This window comes from Vigna radiata, chromosome 6 (assembly GCF_000741045.1).
Source record: "Vigna radiata var. radiata cultivar VC1973A chromosome 6, Vradiata_ver6, whole genome shotgun sequence".
Lineage (NCBI taxonomy): Eukaryota > Viridiplantae > Streptophyta > Magnoliopsida > Fabales > Fabaceae > Vigna > Vigna radiata.
The window spans coordinates 33,506,288-33,521,986 of record NC_028356.1 but is presented as its reverse complement, the minus strand read 5'-3'; the positions used below and the strand labels follow the sequence as shown (position 1 = coordinate 33,521,986).

The following is a 15,699-nucleotide window of genomic DNA, read 5'->3' as shown; positions in this document are numbered from 1 at the left end:
TTAACAAACCCATATATATATATATATATATATATATATATATATATATATATATATATATATATATATATATATATATATATATATATATATGTAAAAACGTTAAAAATAGATCTTGTAAAAATATAACATTAAACTCGTCTAGTACATTAACATATTTTTTTAAAATTGGTCTAATTAATATATAAACATATAATTAAATTCATCCAATGATGTAAAAATAATATGGACGTAAAGATAAAATACGACTACAAAATCCATATTTTGGATTTGAAAGCCAATGTAATTTTCAAAATGTTTGTTTGATGTTAAACTAAAAACATGTTTAGACAAATTTCTCTAAATAAATTAAAAGATAAAAAAATCTCTATAAATTAAACTTGATTTAAATATAAATTAATATATATAATTTTTTTTCATATAATCTTTATTACATTTTTACTTTTAACTGGTACATAAACTAAAATTAGTTTACAATAAAAAAATCAATTCATACTTTTAGAAATTCTTATAAATCAGTTTGTCCACTCAACTTGGCATTATTCAAATGCAACTCAAACAACGACTAATCGATTGCATAGCTATAAAATCCAATGTATTTAAGAAAGATACTCTAAAAAATCAATACATTGCATACAGACTATAACTTCGAGGTCAATACAAACTGAAAACTTATTTCATTGTAATATTATCTGTTACTACATTGAACATAGAAAACCAATACTTCACATCCCAAAACGTCTCAAACACAAATCATATAAGCTTTTACATTCCATAAAATATCAAGGAATGTTTTCTGTGCTAAGAATTCATAGATAAAATTAGATTTTGATTTACAGAGATCACCATAAATCAATACTCCTAAGCTCCATTACTCAATAACATTAACCATCCATTAGTTTCAATCAACTCCTCTATAATCTTCTTTAATGCCGGAGCACTAACAACACAATCTTTATTAGCAAAGCAGGATGTACCTTCTTCAGCTGCCTTACAAAGCTGTGGATCTAAAGGAACTTTACCAAGAAAGGGTACCCCCATTTCATTGCACATTTTCACTGCTCCCCCGCCCCTGCTATCAAATACTTCAGTGCAAGCAATCAAATTCAGCATTTCTGGTGCTTTTTCTTTCATATACTCCCAAACCCACTGTGTAACATCTTTCTGCTCCCCGTTATCAGACATTCTCATAAACTTGAAATCTGTGATGGGCTGGCACAGACTACTCATATTCTCTACAACCCCAAGAACTTTCACGCCAACTTTCTTGCAAAAATTCACTTCTTTTCTCACATCAATTAGAGAGACTTGTTGAGGTGTTGTCACTATGATTGCACCATCTACTCCAGTGGCATCAAGGCATTGAACAATGGAAATGTGCTCATCTGAGGTTCCTGGTGGAGCATCCACGATTAGGAAATCAAGTTCACCCCAGTACACGTCTTTTAGAAACTGCTTGATAAGTCCATTTTTGCGTGGGCCTCTCCATATAACAGCTTCATCAGGGTTGGGAAGCATGAACCCAATTGACATGACCCCAAGGTTGGACTCCACATACACAGGAGACCAGCCAAGGTTGCTCTGGTGTATCTCTTGACCTTCTAGGCCAAGCATCTTCGGAATACTTGGCCCACAAATATCAACATCAAGAAGACCCACTTGAAAATCCCTTGCTGCTAAAGCAAATGCCAGCTGGGCAGAGAACGTGCTCTTACCAACTCCTCCCTTTCCCGACAAGACCAATATCTTGTGTTTCACAGTAGCCATTCTTTCTGCAATGGCAACCAGATCTGCAAAAACAGTGGTAGAAGGACCAATTTTTTAAAAAATGAAGGCAATTCAATTCCAAAACATTTTAAGTTATAAAATGTTTTTAAATGCCCTATCCAAATACAAAGCAAGAGTACTACAGAAAATACAAAACAGCAAGAGAGCACATGTTCTAGCCATTAAGAAAAAATGCTTTATCACTGTAAACCCTCAAATGAAGGGAAAATAAGAGCGAGAAGAAAATGCGGTATATAAAACCTGTTCAGCACTTTTTTTCTGTCCAGTCCGCTCAAGTTAATATCTTGTGAGGACCCAATGATATCAAAACCTGTTAAGCCCTTTTTTTCTTTTCTGTTTGTGTTGCATTGTAAGTTTAATTATTTTGCTTTTTAACTGTCACAGGCCTAATTGTGTTTGCTAAATAGCCAGCTTAACCATTTTGGTAGGTGTCTCGTATTCCGTTTGAAGCTTATTATCATGTCAACTGATGTCCTTAATATGCCTAAACTTAAATGATATTCAACACATGTGGTTGATCAGAATATATGAAGGAACTGACTACTTAGTGCTATGTTGGCTTTTACAGTATAAAAAGTTACAGCTACAACAACACACAACACTAAGAACTACAAATTCAGAACTTAGAAAAATTGAATATGAAAAGGTTGGCACTGAAGCTCAAAATACATTTTATGTTGATAGGTCACATTGAAATAACAAACACTAACGCAAGTTTTGAAACAGACAAAACTAAACAAAGAGAATGAGATATCAACAAATTTCAGGAAGCAATATTCTAAAATCCATATGCATCAGAATCAAATCAATATTACGTCATGGACTCTATTAATTTGAATAAGAAAATCAGAAAAGAAGTTTATTTGAACCTAACTATACTTAATTACTCCTAACTATATCCATAATTCGCATTTAAAACCTACAAAGAGTATAACCACAATCAATAGTCCACAGAGTTAACGACCAGTTAGATTAAACAATAAATAAACTAAGCAAAACAATGACACCTCGAATGTTTCCCCAGTCCTTGTTTAAAATTTCTTGACATAACAATGGCATCCAAAAAAATCCTACATCCCTGACAAGGGTATGACTGAAGGAAGAGATTCAATCCACAAAAGCAGAGGTAACAAAGCCTAGGGGAAAATCATCTACTAGCAATGTAAACTAAACAAGCTGAGTGATAACAAAGCCTAGGGGGAAATCATATACAAGCAATGTATATACTAAATAACCTATAACATGCTTCCATAAATAAATCATGTCATTGTTTAGAAATTGATAGTCGCTGGAAATACGTATAAAAAAATAAGATAAAGAAGAGTACCAGGGTCAGGTCCTTTGGGGGCAGTGGCACAAATTTGCTGATTTGGGCACCCTTCACATGCATCAGATTTTCCAGCAGATTCAGACTGAGGGCCTGGACAATCTGTAAATGACACAATACAAAATACAAAATAATGATGTTCATATGTATATATAAAATTACAAAAGTGAATATCAAGAAACAAAAAGGAAATGCATATACATACGCTCGTTGGCATTCTCAGGGATTTCTCCGTTCTCCATTGAAACTCTTCACTTGAGTTGAAGAAAAAGGTATAACTATTTAAAGGAAGGAAAGTATGTCACAATTAAGATAAGATTCATGCTGTAAGTGCTTTGTTGCAAACAACAAACTTGCAGAGAGGCAAAGAATAAGGTTGTAAAATAAAAAGGCAGATCAAACTCAAACAAAACAAGTTTGTCAAACCAGTGTTTTGAAATAGTGAAACGGCCTCTGAATTAAGTTGGCATTCTAGTCAAGCCAGGGACCTTTTCGACTGTAGGGGCAATTCAGATGAGTTAGGATTAAGATTAGTCATCCCCAAAGCAGCAAAAAGGATGGGCTCTAGGATGATTGTAAAATAAAAGTGATATTTCAATGCCATGTGCCTGTGCTTTAGGGTTATTCATTTGAAAATTCCGAGGAAATTAAAATACCAGCAAGCTGAATTGTTAATAGATGAATACCTCCATTTGTAAGAAAATTCATTCACATAAATTATTTAGATTAATTTTATTACAAAATTTAACAAAGTAGAAAAGCTTATATATTATGGATAGAAAATTTCAAAATTCCAAGGAATTTAAAATGCAGAAAAAAAGATAACATCTAGAAATGCAAGGGGCGAACACTATCCCCCAAGGCAAACGCCTAACAATGTCTTCACCTAATTTCCATTGACCCCTTTGCTACTTTCTCTCCTGTCCTGTAAACACGTCCTCCATGGACAGTGATCACAGTACATCTCCTCTCGGTTGAGATATATACTAAACGCACACGTATTTCGCAATTATTAGGTTTATGTTTATCCCAATGAAAGAAAACCCTAAAAAATACTGTTGAAGTGCCTAAGGGGGCACCAATTGGCTCCTGAATTAAACACAGTTTTCCGGTACTATTAGGGAAGGGGTGTCAATGAAAAAACAATTTCTACGATGAATCAGTTGAAGAAACATTCTCTGGAAAGCTAAAGCAAAAACAGAGTGAAAAGGTATTCAGCGAAATTGATAGATACAACGGCACACAAAGCAAAAAAACAAACATTCTGAGAAGTCTAGAATGGAAAACCTTATATCACGGCGCGTCGGGGACGACAAAGAGTATGGCGGCGGACAGCGTAAGCGACGGTGGCAGGGTCTTCGGAAGGGTTTCGCAATAACAACAATAGTTCTTGTGAGATTGGTTTAAAATATATTTTGATTTTTTGTTCATTCAAACTCAACTTGGAATCAAACACCACACAAAAATTTAAAATCACACAATTGTGTTTTGAATTTGTATTTCTCATAAAATAACTTATATTTACATATAATATAACGTATATACTAAAAGTTAAAATTTTAATAAATATATACATTACGAAGAAAAGTTGAAAGTAAGCAAGAAAATATAAAAAGGACAAATTTTAAAAATGTCCCAAAAAATGTTCTATTTTAAAATAAAACCATTGAAAGACTTATTATCACAGAAATAACTTTTTATGTTTTTATATTTATTGTTTAAAAATGAAAAATCAAAATGTCTACCAACGAGTTTCTTTTGATCATAATATTAATACAGGTTATCCATGATTAGAAAAACTACCTTGAAAGAGTTTAACTTAACTTCTAGATAAAGAATATTTTAAATTATCAAACAAGTTAAATGATAATTAACTTTTTAAAATTTTATATAAATAAAAATTCTAATGATCAAATAAGTTCAAAATTTAACATGATAATTAATAGTTTTAAATATTATTATTAAAATTTTCACAATATGCAATTTTGATTTAAAATAAAGAAATTGGTCTATATGTGAAAAATATAAAATAACAAATAGTAAAAATATTGTGAGTATAAAAATTGAAATAAGAGTAAAATACAGTGTACAAGAAATAAAGGTAATTAGGCTTATTATAAGGATACAAATGGGAGTGTAAATAGCAGAGTGGGGTGCTTCTTCCTGCATCCCACTTTTTTCTTCCTGTATCCCACCTTTTTCTTCCTGCACCCCAAAATTCTAAAATTCCCCATTCTGTTAAGGTAATGCGTTTATTATAATTAATAAATTAATAATGCTTCTTTTCAGAATTTAGAATAGGAAGATACTTTACATCTCGAATTACGTGTTTTGTTTCTTTCATCTCTTAGATATTTTTCTCTTATTTTGTTTTACTTCATATTCTTATTTTGCTCACATTTGATAAATGCCGTTCTACATTTTTTCCTTACATTTTTAGTTTCATTCTTTCTTCATTATTAATATTCAATATAGTTTAAAACTAAATATAAAATTAATCACATTTATATCAAAACTACACATAAAATACTATATTTATAATAAAAAAAATTAAACTCAAATCAAAATACAAATAATGATTGGAAGAAAATAATAACAAATAAACAAAAGATAAAATATATAACCATTAGTTTCTTCTTATATTATTATTATAACTTAATTATTTAATATATAATTGTATATTTTTTAAATTATTTATTCAATCAATTTATGATTAAAATGATATTCACCTCTACAATTAAGATTATGTTCTTATGCCACCACCACGTGTTTGTTGACATTCGAATCATCTTCCCCCTCAAAAATCAATTTCACATGCCTTGTTCATGCTGCATTCAATACACACAGAAAAAGAAAAAAGAGTTGTTCTTTTTTGTAAAATGTAAGTTTTTTAAAATAACTATAATCATACACATTTTTCACTTGTAAATAACTTCCGTATCAATTTTAACCAAATAGAGGGCAGTTTCTTCACGTCAGATAGTCAATTTGTTGCATTCATTTGTTCGACAAAACTTACATGCTTAATAGAATCAGAATATTGGAAAAGTTCTGCTATCTGGTATATTCTTAGAGAGTTTCACAGCGTAATTGGCATAGAGTGCCGCAAAACTCACTCTTTTCACCCAGCAGATCCATGGAAAGTATTTCCACTCAGTGGATGACAGGTTTCAAGGGATGAGCTCTAAGTTTTGATAAATCCAGATTAGAATCCAGATCTTCGTCCAGTTCACCAACAACACTTCTGCAATGACCAAAGGGAAACCATCATACATAACTCGGCATGTAAATAGTGCCACAACATGAAATCTATGTGATGAACAACTTGAAAAATGGAGTAAGGGTCATACATGTTGTCACCCCTGATGATGTATAAACCAAGAACAAGTTGTTGTACACCTTCCTACAGTTAGAAACACGAACCATGATGACATTAGGAAGACATAAAAATAGTAAAAGACTTAAAGCGTGACATTCAAGAAAAAATACGCAGCTGATACAAAAGTTCAAATGAAGCAAAGATTTAGGGTCGGGAGAGATTATAGCAAAATTAACAAAACAATTGACAATTCCTGGTAGAGCAATCAATAGCTCAAAGCTAGGGATTGACTTTTCTAAAGTGAACAAACTCACTTTGGAGGAAGTAACCAGAACTTTACTGTCCGAAGTTTTAACGGCTGAGAACAACACTTCAAATTGTAATGTTACTTTTGTTTTTTTTTTCCCCAATCCACAGACACATACATAGTTATGTGTGTATGCATGTATATGAAGATTTTACCATTCCACCTGTTACGTAAAAGAAACAATCGGGCTTCAGGAGACAAGCACACAATAGACTTTGTGAACCCCCTAGAACAGAAGGCTTTACTATGTTTTACTCTCATCATTTAGCTAACAATTCCTCTTCCATTTCATCTACTTCCGTTACACACAAAATCACTTCTACTCAAGAATCCAATTATGGAGAAAGATAGATGCAACACATATATAAAATAGAGAAAAGCACAACAAAAACAAAAGAAAAAAATGCAACAATCATTGTCGAGGCAGAGGCATCGATTGAGAGATAATTTTCAAGATAGAAGTAGCAATAACATGATAGGAAGCCCAATATTGAGAAAAATTCAGGAATTCAAGAAATGCAAAGGAAGGTCCAAGCTTCATTGGGATAAAAGTCAACAGGCTCAAGAGAAACATCTCCAAACCTGTGCATTTCAGAGACTAAATTGGAAGATACAAGAAGATCTAATTCCTTTATTTTCTGAGTTTATTATTTTAGATTTCTTAACAAGCTTCCATTTTCATTCCATTATTACCAATTCTGTCATTCCCTTCATTGCTGCAGAAGACCAATAGATGTATCGGAATTCTCTTCCTATAAAAACACTGAAACGAATGAACAAAAAGGCAGAGAAGTATTCCAGCATTTTATCTTTCTTTTAGAAGGTTCTTGTCCTCGAATTCAAGGAGGAAACTCCCATGCTCACAAACAACATATAAAAGACAAATATCTATGAAACAGACTATCAGGAGAAATATTGATTGTATGCAAAGAAAGAAAATTTTCTTCAACCAAAAATGGAGAAAAATAACAAGTTGAGTAATAAAAAGTAGTAAAATTTTTGGGAGTGAGAACTATAGAACCAAAGGAATTTTGCTCAAGTGTAAAAGTGAGTATATATATTGCAATTATAAGAAACAGAGGAAAAATATTTGGTAAAACATAGATGCCACCAACAGACACTTTCAAAGAAGGTTATTAGAGACGGATGAAGAGAACATATCATATGATTGAGTTTGCGAAAATGGGTAAAGGGAGACATAGAAGGACATTGAAGGAAATTACTCAAAGGAGTCTCCTAATGAATAGTATCATCAGAAGTTGTTTTTAACCAAACCCATTGGTGTAATGTAATTCATGTAATAGACCTCTCCTAGTAAGATAAAAATCCTGTGGTTGTTGTGAATGTTGGCATTACCAAACCAGTTTTGCAAGGTCTTTCTTAGTCATGGAAAAATAATTCACTCTCAAGTATATCTAACATTTTGCGCGGTGGAAATGGATCTAGCCCTTTGCCTAATGCAGAATCTAATACCGCATAGCCTTGCTTGTCATCTAATGGAGAGAACAAGTGGGCAAGAGGGATTAGTTTTATGTGTTTCATATTTAATAATTTAACAACATTACAACGGAAAGGGTCAATCTTAGCCTTTTAAACATTGAATGGAAAAAATGGGCTTTCTTTACCCTCAATAGTGAGCATGTCCACCTTTAAGGAACTAACTTTTGAAGCTACATATCAAAATTCACTAAAGTTATGGCTCATTAATCTTTGAAGGAATGTTTCAACAACTGCATAGTTTCAACATACCTTTGTAGAATAAACTCGCTCATGGGACTCATCAAGAATTATGTTTGTTGCCTGGTCAAAGCCCTTCAGGACTCCCTGAACAAAAAGAAGACATGTTTGTAGCCTGAGCAATGACACTTATTAAAACACAACTGACAAAAAAGCTGAATTTTGTTCATATACAAAAGCATACCACTATATTCCGTCCATCATTTGTAATGACTGAAATTGTCTCTGTCAACAAACAAAAGATCCAGTAAAGGATAGCAACTACTAGCATGTTTAGAGCATATATCATAGATGACGGAAACAAAATTGGATGGAGAATTAGTTTCCAATGTTTAATTAACTAAAATAATTGTCATTGATAAGCACAATAAATAACATAGCTACGTATAGAATATAAAACATTGTAGCAAAACATAATATTCATAGATGGCTTACGATCTACAAGGGACTCAAGTCCAGGTCCAGCTGACATGCTTTTTAGCTAGGTAACACTCTCACCCCTGTACAAGCTTCAATGTCAAAACATCAATTAAAGCAATGCAAATGTACATTCAGAACCAGCTACAATCAGGGTAGAGCAGAAATGTGATGCCACAACTCCCAAATCAAATCAAGTGTTAACTTCAATAGCGGGATTTACATGTTAACACCAAACTACTAGCGTTTATGACATCCAGGTTGCATAAAAAAATAAGAACAATTATAAATAGACGGAAAAATGTTCATGAAAGATTACTAACAATTTTACTATGCATAATGATGGAAAAAAAATTTAATCATTTATTATATATTATGCAAGAGATCCTAATGTGTTTATCAATCTCAGACCAAAATCAAGTTGACAGTGATTTAGCACCTAGAAAAATGTCATTGGTCAATAAAACATATTGGCATGAATAAGTTCCCAGTTCCAAGCATAAATTGTAGAAAGCATTGATAAACAGTAGTGGAAACCTACCATCCTAAGTGCAAAAAAACACATTTTTCCCTCCAGTTCTACATTTCAGTCACTCCACAGGAGTTGTGAATCATCTTAAAACAACAGTTAAAACAGTTTGGCTTTCGTACTAGATGTCAAAGTCAACCAATAATGGTAGAAGAGTCAGAACCACAACCATAATGATCACGGTACATCTCCTCTCGGTTGAGATATATACTAAACGCACACGTATTTTGCAACTATTAGGTTTATGTTTATCCCAATAAAAGAAAACCCTAAAGAATACTGTTAAAGTGATTTGATTGTAAAATAAAAGTGATATTTCAATGCCATGTGCCTGTGCTTTAGGGTTATTCAATTGAAATTCCGAGGAAATTAAAATACCAGCAAGCTGAATTGTTAATAGATGAATACCTCCATTTGTAAGAAAAATCATTCACATAAATTATTTAGATTTATTTCATTACAAAATTTAACAAAGTAGCAAAGCTTCTATATGGATAGAAAATTTCAAAATTCCAAGGAATTTAAAATGCAGAAAAAAAGATAACATCTAGAAATGCAAGGGGCGAACAGTATCCCCCAAGGCAAACGCCAAACAATGTCGTCACTTAATTCCCATTGACCCCTTTGCTACTGTCTCCCCTGTCCTGTAAACACGTCCTCCATGGACAATGATCACAGTACATTTCCTCTCGGTTGAGATATATACTAAACGCACACGTATTTCGCAATTATCAGGTTTATGTTTATCCCAAGAAAACCCTAAAAAATACTGTTAAAGTGCCTAAGGGGGGCACCAACTGGCTCCTGAAATAAACACAGTTTTCCGGTACTATTAGGGAAAGGGTGTCAATGAAAAAACATTTTCTACTACAATGAATCTAGTAGTCCAATTAGTTGAAGAAATATTCTCTGGAAAGCTAAAGCAGAAACAGAGTGAAAAGGTATGAAGTGAAATTGATAGATTCAACTGCACACAAAGCAAAAAAAAAAAAAAAAAACAAATATTCTGATAAGTCTAGATTGAAAAACCTAATATCGCGGCGGCGCGTCGGAGGCGACAAATAATTCGGCGGTGGAGAGCTTAAGCGACTGTGGCAGGGTCTTCGGAAGGGTTTCGCAACAACAATAATAGTTCTTGTGAGATTGGTTTAAAATATATTTTGATTTTTTCTTCGAATCAAAGACTACACAAAAATTTAAAATCACACAATTGTGTTTTGGATTTTTATTTCTCATAAAATAACTTATATTTAGTTTTTGCTCTGTACAAAATAAATGGCTAAATATTTAAAAATCATAGTCGATTAATAACTTTCAAGTATATATATTATAATTTATCTCTCTGATTAATAATATTTTAAAATATAAATAATTTCTACATTAAATATGATATAATATTTTTTGTAAACTAAAAAAATTTCTTTACAAAGTATATTATTTGAAAAAGTTGTTTTTTCATTGGAAAACGAAAATTGTGTGAAAAAAATGTTGTGGAAGACGTTATTTGAATGGGCAAGAAAAGATGTTAAAAGAAACTGTAAGAAATTTTTGAAAAAGAAAAAGGACAATTCAAAATCTTTATCAATGACTTTATTAAGAAAATTAAGAAAGTACTATTTGACAACAATTACTTAAAGACTCAAACATTGTATTGTGATTAAGAGAATATATATATATATATATATATATATATATATATATATATATATATATATATATACCATTGCAATTAAAATAACCAATCCTAATTACCAAATATCATGAATTTTTTGAAAGGTATATGTTGAAAAACATATACTAAGTAAATGATTTGTTCATCATCCAAATCTTGCAATATTATATAAGTTAAGAGCAATATTATATAAGTTAAGAGTGACTTATTAAGAGAATACTGAATTAAACTAAAAGTGACTAGAAAAAATAATACTTAAACAAGGATAATTAAGATTAGTTAAAATTCAAAAAAATACTAGAGATTAAAATAAAATTAACTTGTAAAAGAATATTAGAAGTGTCTTGATAAAAAAAATATATTTATTTGTATTTTATAATCTAAGACTCCCTAATAAAACTTGACTGATTGATCAATAATTGGTCAAAAAACAAAAAAAACATTTTTCATTTAACAAAGAAGTTGGACATACAACCTAGTTTAATCAAATACAATCTACCTATTGATATAATACAACCACTCTTTTTTAATGTGGTTGTTATTAATTAGATTTTTACATGTTTAGTTTATATATCTTATATATGTTTTCATTTTTAAAATGTTAATGAATTTTACAATTCACAATGTGAAATGATTTGCAATTAAAAATATTCTTTGACACATAATTTGTATAGTAATTAATGTATAATGTTTGGAATTATTTAGCATTACTAAATAAATGTAACTTCTTTTTCCTTCAAAATTACACTGGTTTTTGCTTTTTAGACGATTTCAAATTAATTGATGTTTGTACTAGTTTTAGATTCGATTAACTTTGCATTAGTTTTAAATATAATTTAATCTCAAATGAACTATTACTATTTGCGTCATGAAGTCTAATATAGGAATGTATTTATTCTAGGAGTAATATTATTTTAAAAAGTAGCATACTCCGTCTTGTTTATATTTATACGAAAATTTTTTAACTGGAGTCATTTGAAAAAGAGAATAAAAAAAATTAATTGAAATTAATTTCTCTCACCTCATAATTACGATGGACATGTAAAAAGATTAAGATTTAAAAAGTAAAGTTTGAATATTTAACTCTTAACCTTCAAAACTAACTTTGTAATATAAGATTGGTTTAAATCTTTTTTTTTTTGGTTTTGATGTTCAATTTACTCTCGGCTTTTAAAAATGTCAACCTTTAGTCTCTATAATATAAAAAATGTATCATATCAGTCTTTATGACAACACATAAATCACAAGTTTTCATATCTAGATATCCAATATTTTGTGATTTGTTAACAGAAGGTGTTATGAACAACAAAACACTTAATGAAAATCTTGTGATTTGTTAATAAATAAGACTGATTTGATACATTTTTCATATCATACGGACTAAAGGTTGACATTTTTAAAAACAAAAACTAAACTGAACATCAAAACTTAACTTAGAAACCAAAAAAGGGTTTAAACCTATAAAATTTGTACACTGTTATATTTTATAATTTGGTCACATTTCTAAATAATGTGAGATAAAAATTAAATACCGTTTCAACTTTTATGATTATCTTCTTACGTTATATATATACTCTATGGTGTGATTAATCTAAAAAACTGGTAACAGATAGAAGCATTAAAAAGGTAGTAAGTATACTTGTATTGTAATGTTGTGACAACTAAGTGGCAGGAAGAAGAAAATAATAAACCGACTAACCTAAGACATAAATTCATGAGTACGTAAATGAATAAAAAAATGAGAATTAGATTAAAATAGAAACGCACTATACTGTGCCAACTCATTAATTAATACCAAAATAGCTATATTATTCAACTGTTTCACACCTGTTAAGTCCACCATACAAGGAATTGCATGTGCAAAAATTAATACAATTTTCTATATTAATAAATCACACTTCCACTTTTATTTAATATTTTCTTTTCTAATTATATATCTTATCCGTGATTTTAAAAAACCATGTTAACTTTTAATGTATTTTAAAACCTTTTTTAAAAACATTATATTTGCATTGTTGTTGATCTAATACTTTTATGATTTTTTTTTTAAAAAATGTGTTAGATAATAAAAAAAAATATTTAAATTATTTTAGATCTCACTTTTAAATCAATAAAACTATTAAATACGATTAAAAAAATCTAATAAAACAAGAATTTGGAATGTAGAAGAAAAAAAAAATTGAGTTTGGTGTTAGGAGAGGTTTTGTTGATTTGGATTTCAAAAGCAGAAGACAGTAGACTAAAAGTGTAACATGCATTTATCTACATTTGGTAAGTTCAGATCCTTATGCTCAAAATAGAAATTTCCAAACATCAAAATTATATTAACTAACATATGCATTCTATTAACATTTAACCTATACTTGTGTAATAATGATAAACATATAAAAAATGAATTTCTTTTTATAAAGATAAGTGAAAAATATTTTAATAACAACTTTATGATTAAATATATATAAAATTTAGTGTCGTTTTAAATTTGAACTAGTTTAAACGATAATACATTTTTTTATGGATTAAACAACTTTTTATACTAATATATGAAATACTTCAAACAAACACTATTTCATATATAAAAAAATCAACTGAATTAAATTAAAAATATATATAATTATATAAAAATTTAAAATAAAAACTAATTTCAACAGTGAAAGTCATGAATTGAGTGGTTGGGGTGATAACCCATACCTCTATATTCATAAGATGGGTTGAAATTGAATTCAGGTTTTGTTGAAGTGAAGGTCGACATGAATATCCGAAAATTCAACGAAGAAGTGTCCCACGTTTCACAAATCTACCCTCTAATTTTGTCCCTTTGTTGCAGAACCATCATATGCCACCACGCTTTTCTCGATCTTCGAGTTCTCTCAACCAATCCTTTTATTTCACATGCCTTTTCTTCATACACTCAAAATAAATAAATAAATAAATAAATAAAATTAACTTTTACCCTTACCAATATTCTCATATTATTTAAATTTAATTTCTTTCTAATTTATTTACTTATTTATATAGATTGAATAACATTAGCTAAATATCTAAACACTAAACAAGTACACACACCCTACATAACCAAATCAAACCCAACCAACCATACCAACAACCTCTTCTCTCTTCTTCAACTTCTCAAACCTTTCAAACCACAACCATGCTTCAGGAAGCAGTCTCATCCTCCCCGACATTCTTAGCCACCCTTTACAGCTGGTTCACACCCACCGTCTTCTTCCTCCTCCTCCAACTAGTCATCGGAACCATCTTCATCATCTCCAACCTTGCCAGCTCCAAACACCACCAACACCAACACCAAGACCCTCATGCCCAACATCATCAAGCTAATGACTTTCCACACCCACACCTCCCTAGATCCCCTTCCATCTTGCAGAGACTCAAATCCATCAACTTCTACCCCTCCCAAGACCCTCCACACCCACACTTTCATGAATCTCAAACCCATCAAAACGAAACCTTCCAACTTGCTAGATCTCCTTCGCTCCTTCAAAGACTCAAATCCATCAACCTCTACACTTACCTCCCCACCGAACCCTTCACTTCAAAACTCACTCCCCAAGTTCCCCAAGTTCCCCAAGCAGTCACACTTTCCCACGCGCCGGACAAACCCCACTTGCCGCCACCCCAGGTGGTCGAAACCGACGAGGAAAAAGAGGAAGACGATGACTTTCCTGTCGTGAGCGGTGGTTACGACTACAGCCTTGGAGACCGCGAAGAGGGTTCTTCCCTGGACGAGATTTACAGCAAATTGCAGCAGCAGGGGCAAGATGGTCATTTCACTAGGACACACTCTGACACCAAGCCTTCTTCTGGTGAGGTTCCGGTGAAACTGCCGCGGAAGATGAAAAAGTCAGCAAGCAGCAAGTCTGCCTTTGCACACTTCAAAGAAGAGGACATCGTGGAGAACCGCCGCCCGGCCACGGTGAGGGAGGCTAAGGTGAGCGGTGCCCCAGTCGACGACGAGGTGGACGCCAAGGCCGACGATTTCATCAACAAGTTCAAGCAGCAGCTGAAGCTGCAGAGGCTGGATTCCATCATGAGGTACAAGGAAATGATTGGCAGAGGATCTGCCAAATAATTAAAAATTATTAATTGTTACATTTTATTTAGTGTAATAATATTTAGTTAATTTTTAATTAGCTGTAAAATTAGTAAGTTTTCTTTCTCTTTTGAATCGGTTATGTTCCTTCTGTATGTTGAGAGTACTGCATTATGTTGATGAATTAATATGTGTTCTTATTGTTTCTATTTATTTTTTTCCTATAACATGGTAATTTGCAAAATATGTTGTCGTTGTTCCACTAGATTCGGTTTGGTTGGGGTTTGAGTTGCATCTTTGACTTTGCTGAATAATAGTTTATGGAGAATCCAGCTGAGACTAATAACATGATCATGTGGGAACCTTGAGAATCGATTTTGCCTCCGACAAACTTGGTTTTAGGACAAACACACATGCTACATGTTTGGATATTGATTTCTTTTTAGACTTTTGGTTGATACAAGGAGCAAGAGCATATGTCAGGTTCAAAGAGCATATGTTCAATTTAGTGCAAAATTTAAATCAAATTGCATCTTTATCAAGTAAAATATATCT

General features: G+C 31.5%; 3 protein-coding genes across 4 annotated transcripts; 1 reads left to right on the top strand and 2 right to left on the bottom strand.

Moving 5' to 3' along the window:
• Window positions 1-634: 634 nt before the first annotated feature.
• LOC106762995 (cytosolic Fe-S cluster assembly factor NBP35) lies at window positions 635-4,575 on the bottom strand. Its single transcript, XM_014647144.2, has 4 exons — window positions 4,403-4,575; window positions 3,321-3,393; window positions 3,116-3,217; window positions 635-1,790 (listed from the first exon to the last, which is right to left on the bottom strand). Exons 2-4 carry the CDS (start codon window positions 3,355-3,357, stop codon window positions 862-864), a joined length of 1,068 nt encoding a protein of 355 aa, XP_014502630.1. The 5' UTR covers window positions 3,358-3,393; window positions 4,403-4,575; the 3' UTR covers window positions 635-861.
• Window positions 4,576-6,029: 1,454 nt separating this feature from the next.
• LOC106763024 (sm-like protein LSM8) lies at window positions 6,030-10,603 on the bottom strand. 2 transcript variants are annotated; one of them, XM_014647182.2, is made up of 6 exons: window positions 10,454-10,603; window positions 8,914-8,978; window positions 8,663-8,703; window positions 8,491-8,565; window positions 6,466-6,518; window positions 6,030-6,359 (listed from the first exon to the last, which is right to left on the bottom strand). In XM_014647182.2, exons 2-6 carry the CDS (start codon window positions 8,948-8,950, stop codon window positions 6,269-6,271), a joined length of 297 nt encoding a protein of 98 aa, XP_014502668.1. In that variant the 5' UTR covers window positions 8,951-8,978; window positions 10,454-10,603; the 3' UTR covers window positions 6,030-6,268. The 2 variants fall into 2 exon arrangements, with proteins under 2 accessions (XP_014502668.1, XP_014502667.1); XM_014647181.2 differs by having other exon boundaries at window positions 8,914-8,987; window positions 10,454-10,600.
• Window positions 10,604-14,140: 3,537 nt separating this feature from the next.
• On the top strand, window positions 14,141-15,353 carry LOC106764055. Its single transcript, XM_014648263.2, has one exon. It carries the CDS (start codon window positions 14,245-14,247, stop codon window positions 15,181-15,183), a length of 939 nt encoding a protein of 312 aa, XP_014503749.1. The 5' UTR covers window positions 14,141-14,244; the 3' UTR covers window positions 15,184-15,353.
• The last annotated feature ends 346 nt before the right edge of the window (window positions 15,354-15,699 follow it).

Coding starts and splice junctions, on each gene's coding strand:
- LOC106762995 (XM_014647144.2), bottom strand. CDS start 3,357: ATGGAGAACGGAGAAATCCCTGAGAATGCCAACGAGC. Junction 3,218..3,320: donor CCCTGAGAATGCCAACGAGC/GTATGTATATGC, acceptor TGTCATTTACAG/ATTGTCCAGGCCCTCAGTCT. Junction 1,791..3,115: donor CCCCAAAGGACCTGACCCTG/GTACTCTTCTTT, acceptor CTGTTTTTGCAG/ATCTGGTTGCCATTGCAGAA.
- LOC106763024 (XM_014647182.2), bottom strand. CDS start 8,950: ATGTCAGCTGGACCTGGACTTGAGTCCCTTGTAGATC. Junction 8,704..8,913: donor ACTTGAGTCCCTTGTAGATC/GTAAGCCATCTA, acceptor GTTTGTTGACAG/AGACAATTTCAGTCATTACA. Junction 8,566..8,662: donor ATGATGGACGGAATATAGTG/GTATGCTTTTGT, acceptor CTTTTTGTTCAG/GGAGTCCTGAAGGGCTTTGA.
- LOC106764055 (XM_014648263.2), top strand. CDS start 14,245: ATGCTTCAGGAAGCAGTCTCATCCTCCCCGACATTCTTAGCCACCCTT.